Source organism: Herpailurus yagouaroundi, unplaced genomic scaffold, assembly GCF_014898765.1.
Source record: "Herpailurus yagouaroundi ecotype Mexico unplaced genomic scaffold, PumYag 193, whole genome shotgun sequence".
NCBI classification, from domain to species: Eukaryota; Metazoa; Chordata; class Mammalia; order Carnivora; family Felidae; genus Herpailurus; species Herpailurus yagouaroundi.
The window spans coordinates 7,471,365-7,498,251 of record NW_024412424.1 but is presented as its reverse complement, the minus strand read 5'-3'; the positions used below and the strand labels follow the sequence as shown (position 1 = coordinate 7,498,251).

The window sequence follows — 26,887 nt, the reverse complement described above, 5'->3', positions numbered from 1 at the left end:
ACAAAACCTGCAAACTGGGTTTCTCTTTCTGTGCAAAAGGACCAGGAAGGTGAATCTGCTTTTAGCAGAGTGACAATGGACAACCGCTCTGACTCGAGAATTACGTTCTGCCAGCCTCTCAGGAAAATGTGCTGAGGGCTCTTTCTCCTTGACTGGAGCACCACTGAAAGCCAGCTCTGGAGAAGAAAAGGTTCTGCTTAGAGACCCTGTCAGAAAAGGGCATCCACCAGGTTCCGAGAACCTGGAGAATGGACTAGGTCAGCATTTCCCAAACTGATGCCATGGAACAGCGGCCCCTAATGTTCTGAGAAAGCAAGTCTGGGAAAGGCTGCTGGCTACAGCTCTGTCTTGGAGCTCCATGGTGCCGTTCAGGGTGCTGAAGGCCTGAGAAGCCTCCCAGCAAAGAACCAATGCATTTGTCTGGCTCAGATTTGCTTGAAGCACCTGGCTGAGAGGACTGCTCTTCACCAAACACTGTGAATCTGCAGTTAAGTCTGAGGCCCCTTCCTTCCTGGCCCTGAGCCTCGGCTTCTTCCCGGCACAACGAGGCAGATGGACTGAGTGTGGCCAAGGTCCTCCCACTCTGCTGTTTTTCCTGGCACATTAAAGGCTGGCTCCCTTCCCACGTCACCCAAGGTCCTGGGCTTGGGGGAGCCTGTTGTGTGGCAAGGGCTGGGTGCCCACCAGGAAACCAGTGCCCCATATGTGGCTCTCCCTTGACCTCTGCCCTTCAGGTCCTATAGCTCAACTGAGCATCTCAGGGAGGCTAAAACCCAGAGGGGCAACACCACACAGGGGCTACCGCAGCGTCTCACCCCTGCCTGTCAAACCTTACTCCTGGGGGGCCAGGGCTTCTGGCTTCTGGTTTGTGCTGGCACAAACACACAGGTGAGTTTCTTTGGTGTGGATCACACTGTTCTAAGTACCGAAGAGCAAACACTTACCTAACTGATCAGCTTAGGGATGGGCCTGTTTCTAATCACAGATGTAATAATCACGAGTGTGCACGCCTCCTCAAGGAAGCCCCCACACTCCAGGAGCAACTCCAAACGTACTGAGTCATCTCCCCACAACGGCAGCTCCTTCCTTGGAATCTCACACTTACCTCTCGCAAACCACACATCCCACACCCACAGCACCTCATGTCACAAATAGACCCCGACCTGTGAACAATTATTCTCACTCATCTCCCCCACCCACGAGGTCCAAATGGCTCCTGCTGCTGATAATCCCAGAGGCGGCCATGCCTGTGCCTATAGCCCGGCCATGCTCCATCCTGCCCAAGGGCAGAGCCCTGGAAGAGGAACTAGAGACTTCTATGGGTTACCCCAGAGGAGAGGGAGGAAGCTGGCAAGCCCACTCAGTTCATTTCAGAGGCATGGCCCAGTTCCACTAGTACACTGGGGCACCCAGCCTCCAGGTCCCCAAAAAGAGCCTTCAGGGTTTTGGCTGAGCATCCCACAGCAACTCAAAGCATCCTGAACAAAGCCAGGATGGGGCTGTGGACCCGGGGCACAAAGGAGGCCAATCTCATAGAAATGGCCCTTCAGTAACTGCTCAGTGAGTATAGGACACCATCACCCATTGTGAATGCTTGGCTCCCAGCCTGGGTCTCTACCCTGAGGTTGTTTCTCTGGGGATGGCTAGCTTTTCTGCCATCTCAGGCCCAGCTAACTGGAATGAAAGTCCAGAGGAGAAGCTTCCCAGAGCCCAACTGGAAGGCTGTTTCCTGCCTCTCCTAAAACCTTGCTTCCCTCACCAGCACCCCCTCCAGTGCCCACTGTCAGGGAAAGAGGCTGGCCTAGAGCCAGGGAAATCTGCCTCCCCTCCAGCCTGTGGCTATTTATAGCCCTCTCCAAATGAGTATCCATTGAGAAAAGTTGCCCAGAAGCCTGTCTTTGGCCCTCTCTAAGGCCATTTTTCTGGGTCAAACTCACACCAGCTACAAAAGCATCTTCTACTCTGGGACTCTGCCCAAGCTTTCAGGAGGTGCAGGAATCCCTCAGGAGATCTGCGACCAGGCCTGTTCTCTGCTACCACATCTTGAGCCAGGAAGACACAAATGCTGGTGGCTCAGGGAAACAACCAGGAAAAGAGAGTTGGTTAAAGAGGGGAAGGGAACCGAGGGAGGCATGGGAAGGTAGGTGGGGGAAGCCGGCGCAGAAAGTGGTTACCTGGGTGAGGTGAGGGTTGGGGTTGAACCCACACTGGTTGCAGACCTTGTTGTGACACTGGGTGCAGGTGTTGAAGTTTGGCTGGCTGGGGGTCGACGTGAGGTCCGAGGTCTTACATATGGGACACAGCGTGCTGCTGGGAAGGGGGGCGATCTGGGGGACGGAGTAGGGTGATGTGGGGGTGCTGCCTCTGTCCGGTGACACAGAGGGCGACCGCCCTGATCTCTGCGTCCTGCTGTCTACCTGCAGTGTCCTGCGTGGGCCATCAGCCTCCTGGCCTGCTGGGCCCTGTGCCCTCGTCTCCCGGGGGCTCTCGCGGCCGGGAGCAGTAGCAGAAGCCTGCTTCGGGGTTGGGGAAGCTGCTCTTTGGCTACCCGGGGGCTCCTTGGGGTCCAGTCTCCTGGAAACGCTGAAATGACATTGAAAATCACTATGTTAGAGACACTTCTCAGAGAAGCAGCCTGCAGGGGGCTCTATCAAGCTCGGTGATCCTGCCGAGCCCCATTCCGCTCTCCTCTTTCTGCCCAGTGGCATCATCACAGCTACCATTTGCTGAGTGCTGATTGTGTCCCGTGCTGAGCGCTGACAAGCGTCTCCCATTTGAACCCTGAGCACCAGGTCATGTGGTAGAATCTTGAGTTCCCCTCCTACATCCTGATGAAGTACAGATTCAGATTCAGCAAGTCTAGTGTGAGGTTTGCATTTTTAAGAATCTCTAAGGTGATACCTATACTGTGGTCTGCAGACCACACTTTAAGAACCAAGGCTCTAAACCTATATGTTAGAAACACCTGGAGTTATTTTTAAATTTCTGATTCTCAGACTATACCCCAGACAAATTACATCAGAATCTGTGGGGGCAGGGGCACCTGAGGTGCTGGGTTGAGCATCCAATCTCGGCTCAGGTCATGATCTCGCAGTTTGTGGGTTCGAGCCCTGCATCAGCTCTGTGCTGACAGCTCAGAGCCTGGAGCCTGCTTTGGATTCTGTGTCTCCCTCTCGTTCTGCCTCTCCCCCACTCACACTTTGTCTTTCTCTGTCTCTCAAAAATAAAAGATAAATAAAAAAGAATCTGTGGGGGCAGGACCCTGGTATTAGTATTTTTCCCTCCCCAGGTGATCCCAACATACAGCACAAGTTCAGAGCTATTGCCCTGGCAGGTCTGTTCTGGTTTGTTCCCTTCAAAGGCTGACCCCAGACAGTTGGAGATGGGTGGGGGAGGCATCCCAATGCCTACCTAGTTAATGCCATCTCCAGCAGTGACAAAGGAACCTACTTTCTGGCAGCTCACCAGCAGGCCTGATGCTAGACCAAGTCCATCGAGATGGGTGAAGTGTTACTCTTCCACTAGTACCAGGCTGGGTGGGGTTGCGGTCCTAGGATCCAGCCCTTGAGGAACCACTGAGGAGAAATCCAATGTACCTGACCCCCATCTCCATTCTGACCTGGTGCAGCTGCAGGGAAGCCCGCAGAATTGAGTAGTTCAGTAAGGTAGAAAGTTAAGCTAAACTCAATTTCCTTATTTTCCTTTTCCCCATTTTCCTTTTCCAATTTGAAAGAAGATGAGCACAAAAAGCCAAAGACAATGTTTTATATGGCTTCCCTGAAATTCTATCCTTGTTCCAGTGTGTATTCATCTGGGTGGATACTGGCACCCAGGAGACAGGACAGACTGGCTGAGCGCTACTGTGGAGGCTGGACCACAGCTGCCTGCAGGGAGGCCACCCTGGCGCCATCTGCCCTAGTGCCCTGTGTCCTCCTAGGGTCTGACTGACTGACAGGAGGGGATTCTGAGTTTGCTGCCCCTAGATGAAAGCCATCTGCTTGCAAAAAAGATTCAGGGGCCAACTGGTAGGATGTCTTAAAACAAGCCATTTCAGATGGGGGGGGGGTGGCAGGGGGCGAGGAGCCCACCTGGGGAGGCCTCCTCCAAGACTGTCTGCAATTCTTCCTCCCTTCTGAGGAACAGTGCGGGGAGAGCCACACCTTCGGTCTAATAAAGACTCTTCCAGAAAAAAGAAACACTATTACATGTCTATCAAACATTTCTTTCATCAACCAACAACAGCATATACCCACCCATCCATCCCATCTCACGGACCTGCCACTTTCGTCTTCAATAGGATCTCCAGAACCTGAGAGTCTAGCCCCCCTGGGCCATCTTGCCACCAGCTGTGAGGCCCAGTATGTAGTGGCCACAGCATCTCTGGGCCACACTTGGAACCTAGGCTCCACGGCCTTCCAGCAGACTAATTTCTAGGCATGGTAAAGAAAGATTCCCACTTGGTTAATTTATAATTTAATTTTTTACTTGAATGATTTGGGGCTGGAATTTAAAAGCAGCACCTGACTGTATGTTAACTATACTGGAATTAAAATTAAAAGGAAAAAAAAAAAAAAAAAAAAAAAGGAGCCCCTGAAAGCTAATCAGAAGCTACTGAGAGCCCTTTATACCATGTGGAGGGAGGGGCTGCAGTCCCTTTCCCAGGCTGTGTAAGGTCTGAAGTTTTTTTCTGAGGAATGTAGCCATCTCTACTGTCTGTGAGTTGCCTGGTCTGTGACAGGCAATCTTCTGTGTACACAGTTGCATTTTAATTCAATGTTGTATCACCATGTAGTCTTTCTGGGGACAAAATTTGTGTGACAGAGATCCAGATTCAAGTTAACTTTCAGCTCAGCCAGAGTGACAATGACTAAGCAAACAATGCCTTCTGTGGCCCAGCAAAGTCTGTCCTGCAAGGGCTCCCTGCATCTGGGCCTGATGCGTGTGCACGCACCAACACGGTGGCTGTAGGAGACACCTGGCGATCGAGCTGCTTGTCCGCGATCCCTTCTCTTTTCCATCCTCCTGGATGATTCCTCACCCTTTCTCCATGATCTTCAAGCCTCCAGTATGTCTCTCCCTCTCTTAACTGTCACTGACAACCTGCATGCCATCTCACCAAGAAAGTGGGAGCTACTAGAGGAGAATTTGCACATCCACAGCCGCTCGACGTCTGTCCCCCAATATTTGCCAGTCTCCTGTTCCCAAAGCCCACTTCTTACCTTCACAAACCACCTCCTCTCCTTCATCAACCATTTCCCCTCTCTATTGGATGATTTCAATAACCATGCAAACATGCTTCTCCCATCCGCAAAATTAATTAATTAATTAATTAATTAAATAACTTTGACCCACTTTCCCCTTTAGCTTCTGCCCCATTTCTCTGCTCCTCCCCTCCCTTCCTCTCAACCCAGTCCAACCTGGCTTTTGCACACCCTTCTACAGAAACCGCTATGGTCATAGTCACCAACAGCCTCCACATTATCAATCCAACAATCCCTTCTCAATCTCTCATCTCACTTCAGCAGCACCACAGGATACTGCTGAGTGCTCCCTCCTTCCTGAGATAAGTTTTCCACTTGCCTTCTGGAACACCTCCTTCTCCCAGGTTTCCTCCTCCCTCCTGGCCACACCTGTTTAAACTCTCTCCCATTCCCAGAACCCCGCTCCTTACACTGGAGGAACATGGTCTTCTCTGAGTACACACGATCCTGGGTCTCAAAGCCCACCCAGACTCAAGGCTTGAAATCCCACTTCCCAGTGACAACTACCAAATATGTGTCTCTGGCCCAGTCCTCTTCCCTGAACCTGTCACTGGTCTAACTGCAGACTCTGCATCTTGACTGAGATGTCATATGCATAGGCATCCCAAACCTGAAGTGTCCAAGCTGAGCTCTTATCTTCCCCTATATGTGTGTTTCCCAGCCTCCCATTGGCGCCATCTCTGACCCCTTCTTCTCCCATCCACGTCAATCATCAGTAAATCTTGTTGGCTTCAGAGTCTGGCCACTCCCACTGCCTCCTCTCTCCCCACCGTCCCCTCTTTTTTTCAGTTCTGCACAAGCCAGGCTGCTTTCACTCACCCCTCTGTGGTCTTCTCTGCATGGCAGCCAGGATACTCCTCTACATACATAAATTAGCCACTTCCCTCCTCTGTCTAAACCCTCCAACACTTCTTTTCCCTCCCAGAAGAAAATCCAAAGGCTTTACAATGGCCCCTGCAAGCCCACGAGATACAGGCCCTTTCCCCCTGGCCCCATCCCCTACTATTCTCTCCCTCCCTCCTTCTACTTCCCTTAGGCCAGGCCACTCTCCTCTGGGCATCCACATCTGCAGGCATTTGCACTCCCTCAAGTCTTTGCGCTGGTGGCATCCTTTCAGGGACACTCTCCCTGATCTATTTAAAATGAAGCTTCTGGGACACCTGGCTAGTTGGAAGAGCATGTGACTTTTGCTCTCTGGGCATGAGTTCGAGCCCCACATTGGGTGTACAGATTGCTAACAAATAAATAAATAAACTTAAAAAAAATAAAATGTAGCTTCTGTCTCTCCTGCCTCTTTGTTCTCCATGGCATTGAGTACCTTCCAACTCATCATATGTATTGCTTTTGTGTATCCTCTGTGATCCCCGCATTAGACAGTCAGCTCTGTGGGCAGGGCCTCTGTGTGCTACCTCCATAGCTGCATCCTGGAGCCCAGCACAGTGCCTAGCACACACTGGACACACAACTGGTGTTTCCAGAATAGATTGGCTGTAGGCACATCATGACTCAGAAAAGCAAATGTGGCCCAAAAGTGTGTTAGAGCTGAGGAAACAAGGCATGGCACGTGACTAGCATGGCACTCGGCCCTTCCCTGGATCTGAGCTCATGCTGGAGAGAGCTGCAGATATGATAGTGGAGTCCTCTCTGGTTATTGGTTGCACCCCCAGTCCCACCATACAGAATACTCTGCTCACCATGGTGGTGGTGATGCCAACTGAGCCTTACTGTGAGCCCCACTGTGTGCCAGGCACCTATCACATATTAACTCCTTTATGCCTCATAGCAAATCCACAGGACAGGACCCATTTTGCCCATTTTACAGACAAGGAAACTGCTACACATAGGAGTTATATAACTTGCAAAGCCATCATGACTTTTATCAAGGCCTGCAGTCCCTGTCCTTAACCACTGTCACACACTGTCACTCTCGGGAGCGCAGTGAGGCTGTGGACAGGTAGGCAGCACTGCACTTTGGGCTCTTTGGATTATTTTTTTCTCTTCTGAAGAGCTGGTTAAGTGGAAGCTCCCTAGGAGAAGGTCTCTGACGTTTTGCTCCCCACTGCAGCTCAGTCCTCCCACCGCTCTTGGTACTGAGCAAGCCCTCAATAAACATATGCAAAGTAAATGGAAAGATGTATAAGTGGTTCAGCGAGCTCACAGGGTGGGACTGACCTCAGGCAGCAACACGATTCAGTTGGGACCACTTCACATGGAGTTTGCCCAGCAACGCTGAGAGATTCACAGAGAAAACTAACATTCATTCATTCAGGCATGTAGTCATTCACAAACACCTGCTGACCCCTGGAATAGTTCCAGGCCCCGTGATAGGTACTGACGGTATGAACAAACTATGTCTCTGACAATGGAAGGTGGGTCTACAGGTGTTCATTGTATTGTATTGTATCCTTTACATCTTATACATATTTTATAAGTACTCTTACATTCTTTAGAAATACCTATTCAATATTTAATTGAAATACATTTTTAAAAAAGTGAATCAGACAGGGATCCAGTCCTCTGGAGCCTACAGTCTAGAGGGGAGACGGATGTGCAAACAAATCACCGCACGACATGCCTCCACACGGTCCAGGGAAGGGACAGAAGTCTGATGAGGCTTCTCCTTGAGGTGAAAGGGCAAGGTAGGCAGAGGTGAGAGCACATGAAAAGGCTCAGAGACATGACAGAGCATGCTCAGGCTGGGTGGCTGTGGGGGGCAGGCACGGCAGGTTTAAGCCAGTGCTATCCCCTGCACCTAGAACAGCTCCCAGCAATCCTGTGGTCTGAACTTCCTGAACTATGGGCAAGCTTAGAGCTAAAAAGGGAAAGGCCAGGGGAATAATAGGGCCTCTAAGGTTTTCAAACAAGAGAGTGCTCTGGCTGTGTGTCAAGGAGACAGTAGAGGCAGGGAAACAGTGAAAAATCGGCAATAGCCCAAGAGACAGTCCATGGGGTGAGAGGGAGGGAAGTTTCAGCAGAGGTATTCTGGCTTGAGGTCTGAGGAGGAATGGTCCTTTTGATTGAGACTGGGGGTCCAGGGACAGAAGCCAGTCGGTGAGCAGAGAATGGGGAATAAAATGGCAAAATCATGAAGTTGGATCTGGTTTTGTTGAGGTGGGGAGGTAGGTACAAGAGGTATCAGGAGATGGGTCGGGGCTTGGATTCAATTCAGAAAAGTCTAGATATTTCTATTGGGGAGCGTTAAGGGTTCGATTCACAGGCAAGCCTCAGAGATCACACGGGAGCAGTGGTCTAGGAAAGATTTGTGGGGAGCACCAACGTTTATGGGAGCAGAAGAGATGCCAGAAACGGAGAAGTCAGAGAAAGAACAAAAAGATACAACCTCCTCCCAGGGTTTGAGAAGCTCCCAGAGGAGGAGCATTCAACAACCTGCTGTGAAGAATCTCTGTGCCTGAAGGCTGCAACACTGGAGAAGCCACAAAAGAAAAGTCTATACCAATGAGGGCCGCACCCTGTGACTGCCCAGGCCCTCTCCCACCCAGACCGACCTGAGAAGGGCTAGCTCCCCATCCTGTTCAACACAGGACCCACCCGTCTCTTGCAGGAGATGCAGGAGCTCCATCTGTGACACATCCCTGGATGCAAGTCTCATAGAGACCAGGATGGCTGGGGTAGCCCTGGGCCTCTTCAGGCGGCCCTCCTTAATAAAGGTCTCCACTGGGTAGAGAAGGGAGAGAGGAAGGAAAGGGGGAGGGAAACGTCCACAGGTAGGACACAGCTCAGCCCCACAGAAGACCTGGTTTCATGGATCTGGACCATCAGCAGTGAGGCTCCATGAGGCCAATGGTCCTCCCAAAAGCCCCAGGGACCGCTCTTGCTTGGTGAGGGTTGGGAGAAGCACAGGTGAGCAAGGAGGGAAGAAGGACACTGCCATAAAGCAGAGGAGACACAGGAGGACAAGTAGGTGAGAAGGAGGGAGAGAGCAGAGATATGAAGGAGTGGCTGGAAGCCAAGCAGGGAAGACTAAAAATGGCTTATCCAGGGATACATATTTTTAAAAGATAGCCAAGAAAGGTAGAGGGGGTAAAAATAGCTGGATTTCTACCAGCTTTCCTCCCTTTCAGCACTAAAGGCTATTGACTGATCAGAAACAAGTCTTGAAGCTGTTTAGCAGGGCTGGAAGGACCACCCCCCCTGGCCACATGGGTGCTGTTGGGGAGGGGCACAGAGCCAATTCAGTTGGCATCCCCCTCGGCACTCCTCAGTACCCCAGTAGCCTCCTGTCCCATACCATGACCACCACTGGGAGAAATGATCCAGACTGTGCTGGTCAGACCTGGGCTCGCCGCTGTCAGATATCCCAGGAAAGGCATGAAGCCAACAAGCTCCATTGACCAAAGATGCCCCAGCCACCAGGTACATCCGTAAGGTCAGGGCCAACAGGGAGAGATGTGGCTGCCCAGGTCCACAGTGGGGAGGAGCCTAGAGCCACTGCGGCAGCTGTGCTCAGAGAGGACCTGCTCAGGCTGAAGCAGACTAACAGAAGGAGAAGCAGGGAGGCAGGGAGACAGTGCGGGCTCCAGAGGGAAAACCAGGCTGGGTTCCACATGGCAGCATTCTAGAGCATGCCCCCCACCGCCTCCAGTTGAATATTTAAAAAAGAAATACTTCACACCAATAAATGACTGTCTTTGTTCACCAGGAGGGGATTGAACTTAGGGAAACTGTTTTTCTTAAGTCAGAGCAGCCGGAAGAGGTCCCACAGCTTCAAACAAGGTTTTGATAAATTCATGGCTGACCTTTCTGTAATAGGCAATTATGACTGGGCAGATGCTGTGGGAGGATCCTCTCCTTTCAGGCCCATGCCAGGAAGGGCCACTGGGCCACCCACTGGTACCTGTGGATTCAGGCAGAGAAGCAAGGGTTGCAGAATCTTGGTTTGGGTTTTTCTGTGTATTTTTTTTTTTTTAAGTAATCTCCACACCCAACGTGGGGCTTGAACTCACAACCCCGACCCAGATCAAGAGTTGTATGCACTGCTGACTGAGCCAGCTAGGCGCCTCAGGGTTGCAGAATCTTGGGAAGCACGATCAGGTCGTGGGTTCTGGAGCAATTCTCTCATGAATGGATGGGAGAACACAGAAAGTTTGACTTTAGAAAAAACATTCCAGTTTCCACACACAAAAAAAAGCTTCTTGACCTACCCAGTTTCCAGGCCAGTGGCCTTCTGCCTTTCTGATCATGCATCCCTATCAATAAAGTATGTTTGCATACCCCCAACATATGAATACTTATCCACCGATTACGTACACATATATTGCTGATAAAACACACCTCCCCAAATGGAAAAGTTTGAAAGGATGAGATAGGATATAAATGTTTTCACAGCTTTAGTTGGCTGCCTCATCTCCCTCCCCTTCTTGGCACGTGTGCCCCAGTTTGGAGGCTCTGCTGAGGAAATTCTTTTATTTTTAATTTTTTTTTTTTTTTTTAGAGAGAGAGAGAGAGAGCACAAGTGGGGGAGAGGGGCAGAGGGAGAGAGATAGAATACCAAGCTGGCTCCATGCTCAGCACAGAACCCGACACGGGGCTCGATCCCACGACCCTGGGATCACGACCTGAGACGAAATCAAGACTTGGACACTGAACCGACCGAGCCACCCAGGCGCGCCCCCCCCCCCCCCCGCTAAGGAAATTCTTAATCTCCCAATCTTAAAAGGAGTCTGTTGGTGGCCCAGACCAGATTCTCTCCTGCCCCCAGACCTGCCCCATTGAAGGTGGACTTAGGTCAGTGTCAGGAAGGCCCCTTCCTGACCACCTATCAACCAAAAAGAATTTGCTCTGCTGAGACCAACAGCACAGAGGTGAGGGTCTCCATAACACTCAGCTACAGCACTCAGAGCCTTTCATGGGACAGGAAACCTAGACCACAGGCTCAGAGCCTCTGAGTTGCTCTCTTGAAGCCAGGGGATGCCCTGCTGGCTGGGGAGGGAAGGTACCACCCACAGGGTTCCTGGGTGGTGGTGGTAGGGTGTCATGCTACACGCAGAGCTCCCCAAGAGGCCGACATCCTCCCCTCCTAACTTCCAGCCCCTTGAAGCTCCTGCCCCACTATGAAGGTAAGGTTCCAAGACCCAAGAGACCCCAGGGAATTAGCTCCTCTCCTACAAGTGAGGACAAAGCACCTTGCCATCCTGGTGACAGCCCCCGCAGCAAGTATATACTTGTGCACTTGGGCATACACGTACTCACACCCCTGAGCAGACAAACCCATGTGAAGATCCCCACCACCTCCACTCATCGTTTCCACTTAGGAACATCTAGCAGTTGGAACTCTTCCTGGGACCAAACAACAAGCTTCAGCTGGTGCCAGGCCAGTCCATCTGGGCCAGCAGAGAACATGTTTAAGGCAGTGAGCTGTGACTGCTTTGCTGATGCTGAGGGAGAGTTTGGGATGATTCGCCAGGTGGGTCAGGATGGCAGAGAGGGTGACGAGAGGGACCAGTAGGAGTGCAAGCTGCTGCCATCCAGCATGGGCCAGAGGAGCTGCCAGCATGAGAGGAGAGACCACCAGCACTGGCAGCAAGGTGGGGGCCGGTCCACAACTGTGAGGAAAGCAGGCCCTGGGGACCCCATTCCCCAGCCCTGGGGCCCACATGTTCTGAGCATCTCTCAGAACAATCCCATTTGGTCTTGGTTCCCTTTAGATCCAGCCCATCTCCAGAATCCAGAACAAGGATGGGAAATAAGGGTAACTTTCCTCTAACCCTGTTAAGTGACAGTGACTGCATAGAGCACTGGGCTTGGGAAAGATCTGTGGGAAAGACTGTTGCCATCACTTAGTAAGGTCTGTCATGAACCTGGGAGTAGGGCCATAGAACTGTCATCCGTGATGTAAAACAAAACCAGACCCTTAGAGCTGCCTAAAGTGACACCCAACATCCTGGAGTGTCTCACTGAGAGCTGGGCCAGGCCCAACTCAGGACAAATCCATCCCCGCAAGAAAGAGACCAGAGAATACATGTGGTGTTTACCTATGACCTTCCCTTCAGCTTCATTTTCACCTCCATCCCATGGCTTTCCCAGAGCCACGGCAGCTGTATGTAGGCATCAGTCGGCTAGGGCAGCGAATGCCAGAAGCTTGGTGTAACTGGGAATGTCTCTTGTACCATGGTGCTTGTGGCAGGGGGCATTGTGTGGCTGATGGCTTGCCTGAGGCACATGGTGGCAGACACCATCCTCCTGCTCTAAGGACTCTATTGAGGGGTTACTAGTCCTTTCATCATACCTTCATCATTCTTAAGGAGTTTCTCTCTAGAAATTTTTGTTCATTCATTCATTTAAAAAGGGCTCATAGGAACCACATTCTCTAGCTCTTCAATATCTAAAAGTATCTTTGTGGTCATTAAACTTGAACAACAGTTTGTCTGGATATAAAATTCTAGGTTTAGGGGCACCTGGATGGCTTAGTCAGTTAAGCGTCTGGCTCTTGATTTTAGTTCAGGTCATGATCTCACAGTCTTGAGATCGAGCCCCGTGTCGGGCTCCATGTTCAGTGTGGAGATTCTCTCTCTCTCTCTCTGCCCCTCTCCCCCACTTGTGCTCCCTCTAAAATAAAAAAGATTTAAAAAATTTAAAAATTCTAGGTTTATGCTTTCTTTCCCTGAAGACTTTGCAGGTCCAGCCCTTCTGCTTTCTAGTATCAACTCTTATTGTGGTGAGTTCTGGGCCAGCCTGATCGGCTAGCTCCCCTTATAGGTATATTAACACTTTCCTCTGCAGTGCAATAGTTTTTCGTTAGTTCAATAAGGAGAATGAACAGGAGATTCTTTTAGTTCATCATATTTGACTAGAAGACATTTTACAACCGAAAACAAATACCATTTTTCTCTGGCTTTCCACTGTGCAAGTTCTAACTTTTCTAAAGCATGGGCCCCTTTATAAATCGAATTTAAAACCTTAGATTTAGGGCGTGCCTGGCTGGCTCAGTCAGTAAAGCATGCATGCAACTCTAAATCTTGGGGTTGTGAGTTCAAATCCCACATTGAGTGTAATACCTAAAAATGAAATCTTTAAAAAATAAAAAAATTAAAATAAAACAAAACCTTAGATTTCATCCCTAAAAAGAAAAAAAGTACACATTCATGAGCATTTTTGTTTGATTTCAGAAGCTCCTAGGAACCAAATTCCTCAATGACTAACCTGGCCTGGGACCAGCAGGCCCAAGCCTATCACACCGGCCTGTGACGCACATGCCCCCAGTACAAGTGCCTGAGGCCTGGGAGCTCTTGACAAGCTAGCAGCAGCTTTCCTGTGTCCATGCCCACAGGCTTTCCAGAGGCACAACTGAACACCTCCTCAGTGCCATTCAAACCCAGCTTTAGATGTGGAGCATCCTGGGCCTCCCTCCCTATGCATGTGCCCCCAAGCCCAGTCCCAAGGCCACCCCCCTGCAAGGCACCGTTTACTATCTGTCTTTCAGTTCAGACTGAGCCCTCTATGAGGGCAGGGGAGCCCAGAATCTAATGTGTTTGCCAAAGGACACAGAGGTTCCACAGGCTCTTTTAATCAATTGATGAAAAATAATTTGTAATTGGGCAAGGTTTGTAGGAAATGACCCTGCTAAGGCTTGAAACAAGCAACTTCTTTTAGGTGAATTAATCAGTCATATTTACATCATTCACAGTTTACAAAGATCTGGTTTAGCCAATTATCACAAATTCCAAGAGGAAGAGATCCAAAGGTTGGGTTTTACTACAATACATAAAGGAGCTGGCTTCTTGAGCTAGAAATCAGTAGGAGGGAAGTGTTACTGTTTTCAGTGCCCTGATGCCTTTTTTCCCACATATTTCACAGACCTGGGTAAAGCTCATCAACAGGAGACTCCTGACAGAACCAGGGGAGGTGGGGGCCCATGCTGGGAGCTCAAAGGGCCAGAGAAAGGAAGAGGAGACAGGGAGAGGCCAGACCAGAGTCCCTACCCAGAGCTAAGCCCCAGGTCAGCAGCTCCTTGAAGGACTCTCCTCATCACCTCCCAGGCTTTCCCAGGGATCCTACCTGGGACACCAGAAGAAAAAAGGGGACCAACCTTAGGACCCGTCCCTTTGAGCACCATAAAGACTGAGCCCAGGACCCTGACACTTGTCTGGGCAAAGCACAGTACACCCCTACACCAAGCCTTACATTATGCACAGCATTTGCACTTTAAGGAACTTCCTGGCTTTTCCAGCCCTCTTCAAGAGTGCCTCCAGGCCAGTCGGACACCCCCATGGACTCCCCTACCTGGCTCAGCTTCCTGAGGGGACACATGGCCACACAGGCAAATTCTTAGTCCTTTCTCCACAGCCTTCTCAAAAGCCTCAGCCCCAGTGCTGGTCCTCTGTTCACATTTACTGACCCTGTCTTCTGGAAGTGCCATGGCTCCCAAATGTGGCCTAGGAGTTCTGATCCAGCCAAAGCCACTGAAGCTCCTGCCCCCCACCCAGCTCCAGGCTTATAGACACCTGCATTAGGACCCTGCATGGGAACAATTTTGAGATGTGAAGTGCCCCAGTTTTCTGGCTCAGGGGGAGTACTCCTAAGGCTAGGAAGCTCTAATCAGGAGTCAGAAGTCATTACATAAAGCTGAGCCAGCTTTTCCCAGCTTCTAGCTCCTGCAAATTCTACTACTACAGCCTTTTACCAAGGGGATAGTGTTGTGCTTATTAGCTCTCTTCCAAAATCTGCTGAAACCAGAAAGTTGAGATAGTTAAGAGAAAACCACAAGTCTTTGCAACTGTGGAGGCCACAGGCCCAACTCTCCCATGCCAATCCCAGTAGGGCAGAAGCCAGAAAACTCCACAAATTCCTGCCCAGTCTTCAGACCTACGGCTGAGGACTTAGCACTCAGCCTGCCCTTGGGGGTTGCCAGGACACAGCCTCAGTCCACAAAGATGGCTAAGGGCCTACTTCACACCCAGCCCTGCTCCAAGCACAGGAAGACAAGGGCCAACAATGCAGTTAGCAAGATATCCCAGCGTCTGCATCATTAATACATGAATTGGGTGAACACCTGCTGGGTGCGGCGCTCTCTGCTAGACCTGGAAACACCCCAAGGTATGAGGCTTCCCAGAGCTTATTCCTCCAGACTCCTAAGGAAACCCCACCTGGCTGAGACCTCTTGATTCCTCTCTCATGGGAAGCTGGTAGTATCCAAAAACTATGTCTATTGGGTATTTTGGGAGAGAAAGAAATACCAAAGTAATGTCTGCCCACTCCATGTTAAAAAAATCTCCCTGTCCAGAAATCAGAACTGCTATTTTTTTAATTTAAAAATTTATAAACTTTTTTAAATGTTTTTTTAAAATTTATTTTTGAGAAAGAGAGAGCACGAGCAGGAGAAGGACAGAGAGAGAGGGGGACAGAAGATCCAAAACGGGCTCTGGGCTGAAAGCAGCAAGCCCCACGCAGGGCTTAAACTCACGAACTGCAAGATCATGACCTGAGCCAAAATCGGGACGCTCGACAGACTGAGCCACCCAGGCGCCCCTAAAAACTTTTTTTTACTAGCAATACCTTTCTTGCTTTTTATGTTTCTATACAAGAAAAAGGGAAAACTTGTCAGTGACCTAAAAAGAGAATTATGATTGGGAATTATCCATGGCCCTTAGTTTCAGCTCTGAGTTAAATCATCACAAGGGGTCCCACCCCCACTCACCTCCCAGAGCCACCCTGTTGGCACTCATCCCTCTGTCAGTTGCCCCCATAGCCCAGGGCCCTGTGCTAGCTCTTGGCCAGGGCTATTCCAACAGCTAAAGAATCCTGCCCTTGGACAAAGGGCCAGCAGCCCTGGTGTGGGGCCAGGCAGTCTTGGCACTAGATGTGACAGGTTATAACATGAGAATGAAATCCTCTGAACAATACCTTTTACAATTTCAAATTTATTACAATTAAAAGAATTCAAAGCAAGTGTTCTCACACATAAAACTCCACATACCATACACAAAATAATTAGAACTTAAATGTGCGTGTGTGTGTGTGTGGGGGGGGGTGTGTAGGGTCCTCAGGAGGCCCCAGAGAAAGAAATGAATGTGGACTGGCAGAATCAGAGAAAACCATGGAGGAAGACAGGGGGGAGGAAAGAGGGTTCCAGAGAAAAGTGGTCATCTGTCTTTCCTCCACACACAGTCACCATGAGGGTCCTTGGAGCCCAGCACAGAGCCTGGAACAGAGCAGCGCTCAGTAAGTGTTTGTGGACTGAAAGACCAATGAACTGAGGTAAATGATTAGGGAATGGGTGGTCCTCTGTGGCCGCAGTGGCTGACACACTGGCCGTGGAGGAGGGAGGATGTGTTGCCACAATCCTGGGGCCTATAGACTTCTCCAGCTGATGATAGACAGTCTGCATGGTGGGGGACAAAGGTGTCTGAGGTCTGGGACAGAGACACAGGGCAGGCCCAGCTCAGGAGTGTTGTTCAGAAAGCCCACTTGAAAGCAGCCTGGGAGCACCTGGGTGGCTCAGTCGGTTAAGCATCAGACTTCAGCTCAGGTCATGATCTAATAGTTCATGAGTTCGAGCCCTGCATCGGGCTCTGTGCTGATAGCTCAGAGCCTGGAGTCTGCTTCAGATTCTGTGTCTCTCTGCTCCTTCCCTGCTCGCGCTTTGTCTCTCTCTCTCTCAAAAATAAACATTAAAAAATTAAAATGAAAATGAAAAAAAAAGAAAGCAGCCTGGATTTTCTGTGGCAACTACACAATCACAGCCCCAGAGCTTCACACAAGCCACCTGTGCTAAGTGCTCACTCTTCCTGTCCAGAGAGAGGAAAATGCCACCAGCCCCACCCTGTGTCGCTGGGTCACTGCACAGCAGCCCTGCAGGCCGCTCTGCCCTCAAAGCACCCCACCCTTTGCCCTCAAAGCCCCTCTGCCCTCAAAGCACTCCACCATGGGGTCTCTCCTATCTCTGCCGCTTCCTTTTCTGGCGCTGCCTTCAGGCAGGGAGTCTGGAGGCTCCTCACCTGACCATCACTTCTCCTAGCTTGTGTTCTGCTCTCTTTCTAGAAGGTCCTTTCCTTAAAACCCATTCAACCTTCAAAACCCAGCTCAAGCACTCTGTCCTCGACAGGGCCTTCCCCAGAGCTCCCAACCCCTGAAATTCGCCATGCTTTCCTGCAGACTCCTCCAGCCCCAGGCAGGACAACTCCTGTGGGCGCCTCCCTGGTCTGGTCTCCCTCTCTCCCATCCTCTCTCCCCTCCAAGGCCAAATGCCCAGACCCAGAGGGGGCCAGTGCTGAGCAAGTGTCCATCTACAGAATGCAATTCTTTACAGGGCTTGTGTGAGAAAATCAGAACGACAAAGAATGGCATCTAGAGATGGTAAGTGAGACTCAAGATTCCAGCAGGAAAAACATACCCTCCTCTAAGTAATTCCCACTGTGACATTAAAGGATATTTAAAAAGAAAGCCACCCAGTACCCTTCCAGCCTTCAACATTATTGCATCCATTGTTCTACCTGCCCTGTTAGACCTGTTGCAGACAAACGTCCACGGACTGTGGCTCATTTTCTGTTTGCACCAACTCCGCAGTCTTTACCCTGCAGTTTTGCTCACCTCTCACTTCCTATGGGTCTAACTCAGAAGTCTGCTATCTACCTGAAGCACTTTGGCTCCTGCCTCTCCTCCCGTACATTGTGAGGATCCAGAAGGTGCTGGGGGTTCCTTTCAAGATCCCTCTTGTGGGAGACTCACCTGTCAGCCCCTCGGGGAGCTTGCCTCCCACTATTAGAGATTCCCCAGCAAGGTGAGAGGCTGGAGGACTTCCTGCAGGAGGTGTCCCCCTCACCACTCCTACTTCCCATCCTCCCCTCCTGGCTCAAGGGCTGATGCTCACTCCCCCCTCACTGCTCAGCCTGTTCGGTGGGGGGGGGGGGGAACTAACTCTCTCAGGAGGCCCCACAGCCTAGTCTAAGGCCCAAACCCCCATCCAAAAAGCATTAGTCCCTTTCAGGAGGCTAGAGCCACCTTTGGCCAGGAGAGGTCCTCCCTCTGGCCAACCATCAGCAGATTCCCTCTGCTATTCTCTTCCCCTTCCTCCCCTTTCCAGGGCTCTGTGTCTGGGCAACAGAAGGTCAGGGATGCCTGTGTTCCTACCTGACACATTTTCACATGTTGAGAGCATTAAACTCAGCTGCTCGGGCTTCAACACCATCAAGATAGATGTTCTCATAGGGAAAATACCTGCCGGTGGGTCTGAGAGTGGTGATTAAGAGCTGAGAAAAAAGCACGACAAGACACCGTGTGAATGTGGCGTGTGCACACGTGCTCGCATGTGTGTACATGGCTATGCACGCTCCGGTCTGTGCATGTGCACATGCACACTCACGTGAGCACATGTGAGCACCTGTGATCACACTCTTCACGGCACATGGCGAGCCATTGTGTAATGAGTAAGACACTGTCAAGGAGGCCAGCTCCCAAGGGGAAGGCCAAATGCCCTGAGGGACTAGCCCAGCCCTGAGTCACAATGCCTAGACTGCCTGGGCCAGACTGAGCCAACAGCGGGGCCAGGGTCACCCCAGCCTGACGGAGAGCGGTGCCAGGTGCACAGTAGGCACTGAGGAAAACATTAGCCCTTCCTTCCTCCCTTCCTTCCTTCCCTGGCTTGAAGCAAGGAGAGTGGGCAGGAAGCCTGGGATTTTGATGCCAAAGTCTTTAGGGAAGTGGGAAGTAATAGAAGCCCAGCATTGCTGAGGGAGAGACAGAGGTAGAACCATATGGCCTATGGCTGACAGGACAGCAAAGACCCAGGTCTGAGGGCCAGGCTTGTGTAGCAGACCCAAAGACCCCCTAGCTAGGGGGAGCAAGCAAGTGAATGTGAACCTGGACGCCTGTTGCAGGGTGAGGGCAATGCTGTACTCAGGCATAGCCAGGCTCTCACCTGGCAGAAGGTGGAAAGAACGTCTGGGGAAGGTGCTGGGGGTCCAGGGTAGTTTGGGGTTCCAGAGAACAGGGTGGGGTATCTGGGATAGAGGATGTGGTGAATACAGGTCCAAATACAAAAGGGAGTGACAGAAGGGATTAGGGCTCCAATGGCAGCCAGAATGGCACAAGTGGGAGGCTTCGGTGAACACCAGATCCTTATCAAGAGCTACAGGGTGCCTGGCACTGGACGCACTAGAGACACTGGTTACTAGCAGTGAGCAAGGCAGACAAGGCCGGAACTTGCCTTATGGTACAGGAGACAGACAAAGACCAAGATAAACAGGTAGGTCTGATTTATCCAGAGTATAATAAGAACAAGGAAGTAGACTAAGAAATAAGGAAGGAGAAAGACGACTCTGGTGAGTTGGGGGGGGGGGGGCCCACTTCGGGAGGAGGGACACCTGAGCAGAGTCATGCAAACATCCTGGGAGGGGCCAAGCTGAGGCCCAGGGAGGGGCATCCCAGGGGAAGAAATGTCAGGGGCTTAGGCTTTGTAGTGAGTGTGTGTTGCAGGCAGGGAGCCGCCAGCAGGCCACTAAGCCTGGAGGGAGGGGGGATGCGTAGAAGTCGGGCTGGGAAGCCTGGTACGTGGGAGCAGACCCTGCTTCCAGACTCCTTCCCAAGCTTTGGCATCCCGTCTCAGTGCCCATCCATGTGTCTTCTCAGGCTGCTGAGATGCAAGAATCCCTGTATTCTATTCACAATAGCCAAAAGGTGGAAGGAACCCAAATGTCCAACAGATGAAATGTCAACAGATGACAAAACAAAATGTGGCATGTACACACAATGGAATATCATTCAGCCTTCAAAAGAAATGCAATTCTGAGGCTCTTGGGTGACTCAGTTGGTTAAGCGTCTGTCTTGTACTCAGGTCATGATCTCCCGGTTTGCGGGTTCAGGGCCCCGCATGGAACTCTGTGCTGACAGCTCAGAGCCTGGAGCCTGCTTTGGACTCTGTCTCCCTCTCTCTCTCTGCCCCTCCCCTGCTCACTCTCTCTCTCTCTCTCTAAGAATAAATAAACATTAAAAAAAAAAAAAAAGAAATGCAATTCTGACACATGCTACCACTGGATGAACCTTGAGAACATTATGCTAACTAAGATGTCAGATATAAAAGGACAAGTATTATATGACTGCCCTGATATGAGGTATCTAGGATAATCAGATTCACAGAGACAGAAAGAAGAACAGTGGTTATCAGGGGGTGGGGAGGGGTCTGGGGAACTAGTTTAATGGGCACAGTTTCTGTTTGAGAAGAGGAAAGAGTTGTGGAGACGGATGGTGGTGGTGGTTACACAACACTGAATGCACTTCATGCTGACGAATTGTACACTTACTAATGACGAAAATGGTAAAAAAAAAATTAAGGCTTATTTATTTTTGAGAAAGAGAGAGACAGAGTGCTAGAGGAGGAGGGGCAGAGAGAGAGAGAGATACACACAGAATCCGAAGCAGGCTCCAGGCTCCAAGCTGTCAGCACAGAGCCCAACGCGGGGCTCGAACTCAACGAACTCAGATCATGACCTGAGCCGAAGTCAGATGCTTAACGGACTGAGCCACCCAGGAGCCCGTGAAAGTGGTAAATTTTATGTGATGTATAGTTTACCTCAATAAACAAAACAAAAGGAATGAAATACTACAATGCTACAATGTGGATGAGCCTTGAAAACATTATGCTAAGAGAAAGAGGCCAGACACAAAAGGACACATATTTTATGATTTCATTTATATGAAACATCCAGAAGAAGTAAATTGGTAGTGACAGAAAGCAGACTAGTGGTTGCCTGGAGCTGACGGCCGGAAAAGATGGGGAGCAGCTGCTTAATGGATTTGGGGTGATGAATGTATTCGAGAACTAGGTAGAAGTGGTGGTTGCACAACATTGTGAATGTACTAAATGCCACTGAGTGGTACACTTTAAAATAGTTAATTTTAGGGGCGCCTGGGTGGCTCAGTCGGTTAAGCGGCCGACTTCGGCTCAGGTCATGATCTCGCGGTCCGTGAGTTCAAGCCCCACGTCGGGCTCTGTGCTGACAGCTCAGAGCCTGGAGCCTGTTTCGGATTCTGTGTCTCCCTCTCTCTTTCTGACCCTCCCCCGTTCATGCTCTGTCTCTCTCTGTCTCAAAAATAAATAAACGTTAAAAAAAAATTTTAGGGGCGCCTGGGTGGCGCAGTCGGTTAAGCGTCCGACTTCAGCCAGGTCACGATCTCGCGGTCCATGAGTTCGAGCCCCGCGTCGGGCTCTGGGCTGATGGCTCAGAGCCTGGAGCCTGTTTCCGATTCTGTGTCTCCCTCTCTCTCTGCCCCTCCCCCGTTCATGCTCTGTCTCTCTCTGTCGCAAAAATAAATAAACGTTGAAAAAAAAAATTAAAAAAAAAATTTTTTTTTAATAGTTAATTTTAGGGGCACCTGGGTGGCTCAGTCGGTTAAGTGTCTGTCTTTGGCTCAGGTCATGATCTCACGGTTCATGGGTTCAAGCCCCACGTCAGGCTCTGTGCTGACAGCTTGGAGCCTGGAGCCTGCTTCGCATTCTGTGTCTCCCTCTCTCTCTGCCTCTACCCCACTAGCACTCTGTCTGTCTCTCTCTCTCTCTCAAAATATAAATAAACATTTAAAAAAATAGTTAATTTTATGTTATTGGAATTTCACTACAACAAAGAAAGAGATGGGGGAGGGGAAAAAAGACTCTCTGAGGAAAATCAGAGATCACCTCTACTGGGCTGCAGAGAGCCACCTCTGGCCACATTGTCCGCAGTGAGGCAGGTCCCAGCTAATCCACCACGGAACCTGTGGGTGCCTGTTCCTTCCCTGACCCAACACTGAGAAATGCCAGAAGTCTTCACAGTCCTGCTCTCCTCCCACCATCTGTCGGGCCTTCTAGTTACCCTGGACGCTTCTACCGCACCCGATGAGTATTTACCTAGCCTTTTCCCCCAAGTTAAATCACTTCCAATTTGTTTCCCTTCTAAATGAACTTCACTTATTGGTCTTTTAATTATCTGTAGCACAGTGGCTTGAAGACCCTAAATGCTAAAAAAAATATCATGCTTCCTCTCTGGAAGTTGTGACACAAACTGAACATGGACCCAAGCTTATAAGGTCCAGGTACAAAAATACAAACGACACATGCACACATGGCAGAACTATTTGTAAGGGTAAAACTCAGGAAACAACCACAATGTCTTTGGTGTGCATTAGTTGAATAAAACTGTGCTCCAGCCACAATAACGGAATTCTCCATTGTTGTGGAAAGGAAGGTGTCTGCAGACTGCCATAGGATGATCCCTAGGATCATCGTCAGGGAAACAAAGTCAGGGGCAGAATTGTTAAGCCTAATTCTTACTGAAGGAAAGAATTCCCTAATTCCTAATGAAGGAAGCTAGAGGATCCAGGAAGGCCAGTATAGGCCTACTCGGAGGCCAGTGATTCAAACCAACTCACAGGGTCAAAGCAAGCCGGTGCTGGTTGCTGGGAAGGAAAAGCTGCTTCATGGATATACCAGGAAAGGGAAAGACCCAACCCAAAATACAGCGCTGTCTGGGTGTGGGGGATTCTACGCTAGCTGGGAGCCAGCAAGGTCAGCCAATCGCCTATTTGGGCTGAGCTGGTTCTTGAGCTTAGGCACAGAGTGACAGCAGCCACGGCTCACCAAAGATCTGCTAAAAGAATGGTCACCAGGAAATCTGTTTCCTTGGACCTTCAGAGCTACTGGCATCATTGCAGGGAATAGCTTCTGGGCCATCTCCAGCAATGCAGCAGGGGCCACTCAGCACTACTCACACACAGGGGTCCCCTTGGACAAGGCTCTGGTCACTTGCTAAGTCAGTAATCATGGTGTAATCTGACAGGCCCGTGTCGCCTAGAGTGGCAACCTCAACAGGCAACTCCCGTGGTACACCCCGTGTAGTACGGAAACTGAAGGAGGAAACAGGCAAAGCTGGTGGCATCTGCTCCCAGGGCCACACAGCCTCTTCAACTGGCCCCACAGGAGGAGGAGTCCACTGAGGCCCCACACTGGCCAGGCAGCACACTACCTAGAGGTAGAGAGAGTGAGTCATGGAGGCAAGAGCACTTTCTGTGACAGCTCAGAGAACAATGTCTTGGGGACCGGAGCAGAACAGGAAAGCTGCAGAGCAGCGCCCCTGCCCCTCCAGAGTCCCCGACTGGTCGTCCTGGAGGAGTCAGCAGTGGAGGGGGCGTGACTTGATGGGCACAGCCCCTCCTATAGGTGTGGAAGGCCAGGCCCCAGCTGCCCAGTGAGAGGCAAGTACGTGAGCGGCCAAGTGGGTCAGGCCAATCTGCTGATTGAGCACGAGGCTCCTCCACCCGCAGCGCTACCGCCCCTCTGCAGGGAGCTGCGTGGGATGTCAGCATCTTCTGTGCTGTGCCCCTGACTCACAGCACACCTCTTCTTTCACTCTGCACACCAGAACGATCTGTCACTGATGAAAGAGGACAGTGCACAGAAGAGAGCAAGGTGGACCAGGGTAGGGGAGGGGCAAGAAAACTGGTCATTTCTAGCACGTGACAGACCCTTCACATTCATCGTTTCAGTTACCCTCCCAAGAGCTCTGCAGAGCAGGCTCAGGTGAGGAAGCCAAGATTTAAAGAGAGGAAATCACCGGCATAAAGCTAAGCCATGGTACCTAGGTCTCTTTCCCCAAACATGTGCCCCTTCCCCCATGACCCCTCCAGACCTGAAGCATTGCCACCTGTCCTCAGAGAGCCAATTCAGTCAGAATGAGTTGTCTTGCTCTCCCACCAGGGACATGGAGGAGAGCATCAGGGCTCAGCAGGCCAGGAAGCTCTGAGGAAACCATCCCTGCAGTGGATGCTCCCCTTTCTGACATCTGAGAATAAACTCAAGGGCACTCTAACGTAAGAGCTGACAGAGGTCAGTGGACAAGGGTCCTTTGGCTGCTGGCCCCTACCCCCTCTCACCCAAACACAGTGCTAATTGCTGGGATCTCAAATTGAAAAGCTCTCAGGAAACAGGGTCCACTTCCCCATATCTTTACTTGGTCAGGCTTGTGTCTGATAGGCAGGGCCAGTCGTGGTGAGCTCACGGAACACCACGTTCTCCTGCTTCCCTTATAGCTCAGTCACACAGAACAGAACTGGAGACCACGCAAAGGCAACAGATGGAGTCCTCTCTATTTCAGCCAAATGCTGTGACTCATTTAAACAAATCCCACAGTTTTCAGAAATCTAATAACTACCTCTTATTAAAAAATAAAAGAATAAATTCTTTAGAAGAAAACCGCGCTAGTGATACATTTAAAAAAAAAAAAAACTTGAAAAACTGTTCTGGTATCATCCCGAGACTAGACATAAACCAGGTTAGATTGAGATTCAGCTTTCCTTCAGAAAGAGACACCACGGAGGGACTTCAGAGAGGAAAATGATATCAAGGGGAATCTGCTCCAGGCACTACCACCAGACCCTTGGGCTCTGTTTGCCAGCTCTAAATTTGGCTTCATCCTTAAACTTCTTAGCCAAGACACAAAGTCACAAGGTAGCACTGGAAGAGGTGTTACAGAAGACCAACCTCCAAGAAACCTTGCTCTTATTAAAGATCTTTCTGGGATTCTGGTCACTCACACATTTCATGAGGCCTTGGAAAGAAAAGCAGAGTTGAGCCCATTGGAGACTTCATGCCTACGAGTGCAGGTAAGGACTTCCTGAACTTCTGCACAACCTTTAGGAAGAAGGTCTCATGTGGATATTTAGGCAGCTAGTAATTGCTACCTGCACTGCAGACTACCTCCTCTGTTCCTCCAATTTTTCTGGCCATATTTCCAGGCCACCCACCCTCTGGCTTCCTTTTTCTGGAGCCCAGGGCCCTTACTACCTACTTTCCTCTTGGAGAACCCACTCTGTCTGAAACCCAGAGGGGTTTCTCTGGTATAGCATTGGTGTCTGCCATTGGTCAATGACTATATCACAAGGGCTAAGGGAAAAATGGACTGGGGCTTCTTGTCCTGCCTTGACCCAGTCTTGAAGATGGCTCCTCATCTACTCCTTCCTCATTCCCTGTGGGCCATTCTTCTGTCTTAGACCCATGTTCAACAATCTCTGTCACTGGCTCCAAGGTGGGGCTCTGGGCTGTGACTACAGACTCCACTTAATTCTCAGGACTCCAGGTTCCCCTCCTCCATGCATGTCACATACAGTGGCCAAAGAATTTTCCTAACAAACCTCACCAACCTTCAACAGTTCCTCCGCCACCTTTAGGCTCAAGTCCAAACCCTGCCTGCCATTCCAAACCCTCTGGTCTCTGGCCCTCACCACCCCACATAACCTGGTGTCCAGAGATCCCTCAGCCCAATCCTCCCCTCCAGCCATTCTCCTACTACTGATAGGCAACACAGAACTGTAAGTTCTAGCTGCTGCAATAAGGCAGATAAAAGGAATAAAGGGTGTACAAACTGGAAAGGAAGAAATAAAATTGTATATATTTGCAGGCGACATGATTGTCTATATAGAAAATCTCAAAGAATCTACCAAAAAAAAAAAAAAAATCACAGAACTTGAGTTCAGGAAGGTGACTGGATACAAAATAAACACATAAAAATCAATCATATTTCTATATGATTTTCATTCAATCTTCAATGAACATGAAGAAATCAAAAGCAAGCATGCCTGGCTGGCTCAATCGGTAGAGCATGTGACTCTTGATCTTGGAGTCATGAGTTCAAGCCTCATGTTGGGCACAGAGCTTACTCTAAAAAAATCAAAACTAGGGGCGCCTGGGTGGCGCAGTCGGTTAAGCGTCCGACTTCAGCCAGGTCACGATCTCGCGGTCCGTGAGTTCGAGCCCCGCCTCAGGCTCTGGGCTGATGGCTCAGAGCCTGGAGCCTGTTTCCGATTCTGTGTCTCCCTCTCTCTCTGCCCCTCCCCCGTTCATGCTCTGTCTCTCTCTGTCCCAAAAATAAATAAACGTTGAAAAAAAAATTTTTTTTTAAAAATCAAAACTAAACACACATTACCACACATAAACACACTCCAAAGAAAATTCAATACTCAGGTATACGTTCAAAACACATATATAGGATCTGCATGTCAAAGATTACAAAATGCTGATGAAAGAAGTCAAAGAAGACCTAAATAAATGGAAAGGCATAGTATGTTCATGAACTAGAAGACTCAACATTGACCTATAGATTTAATGCAATTCCTATTAAAATCCCAGGAAGGTTTTTATAGACATACACAAATTTATTCTAAAATTTATATGGAAAAGCATAGGCTCTAGAACGCTAAAATAAACTTGTCAAAGAAGTGCAAGGAATTAATCTACCCAATATTAAGGCTTACTATATAGCTACAGTAATCAAGAGTATGATATTGGTAGAATTATAGACACATAAATCAATAGGATAGAATAGAGGATTCAGAAATAGATCCGCACAAATTTGTTCAACTGATTTTTTACAAAGTTGCATGAAACTCAATGGAGGAAGGATAGCTTTTTCCACAAATGGTGTTGGAGCAATCAGACATCCATAGACAAGAAAGAAAGAAAGAAAGAAAGAAAGAAAGAAAGAAAGAAAGAAAGAAAGAAAGAAGAGAAAGAGAAGAGAGAAAGAAAAAAAGAAGGAAAAAGGAGGGAGGGAGGGAGGGAGGGAGAGAGTAAGGGAGGAAGGAAGGAAGGCAGAGCGGGAAAGAAAGAAAGAAAGAAAGAAAGAAAGAAAGAAAGAAAGAAAGAA

The 26,887-nt window shown here is 49.8% G+C and overlaps 1 protein-coding gene across 1 annotated transcript in view; it reads right to left on the bottom strand.

Annotated features, from left to right (window-relative positions):
* The window catches only part of BSN (bassoon presynaptic cytomatrix protein), a 96,322-nt gene that overhangs the window by 38,367 nt on the left and 31,068 nt on the right, over positions 1 to 26,887 (bottom strand). Inside the window, exon 2 of the mRNA XM_040445369.1 lies at positions 2,175 to 2,583. Within this exon, the coding sequence (XP_040301303.1) occupies positions 2,175 to 2,583 (409 nt within the window). The remainder of the gene's footprint in view (positions 1 to 2,174; positions 2,584 to 26,887) is intronic.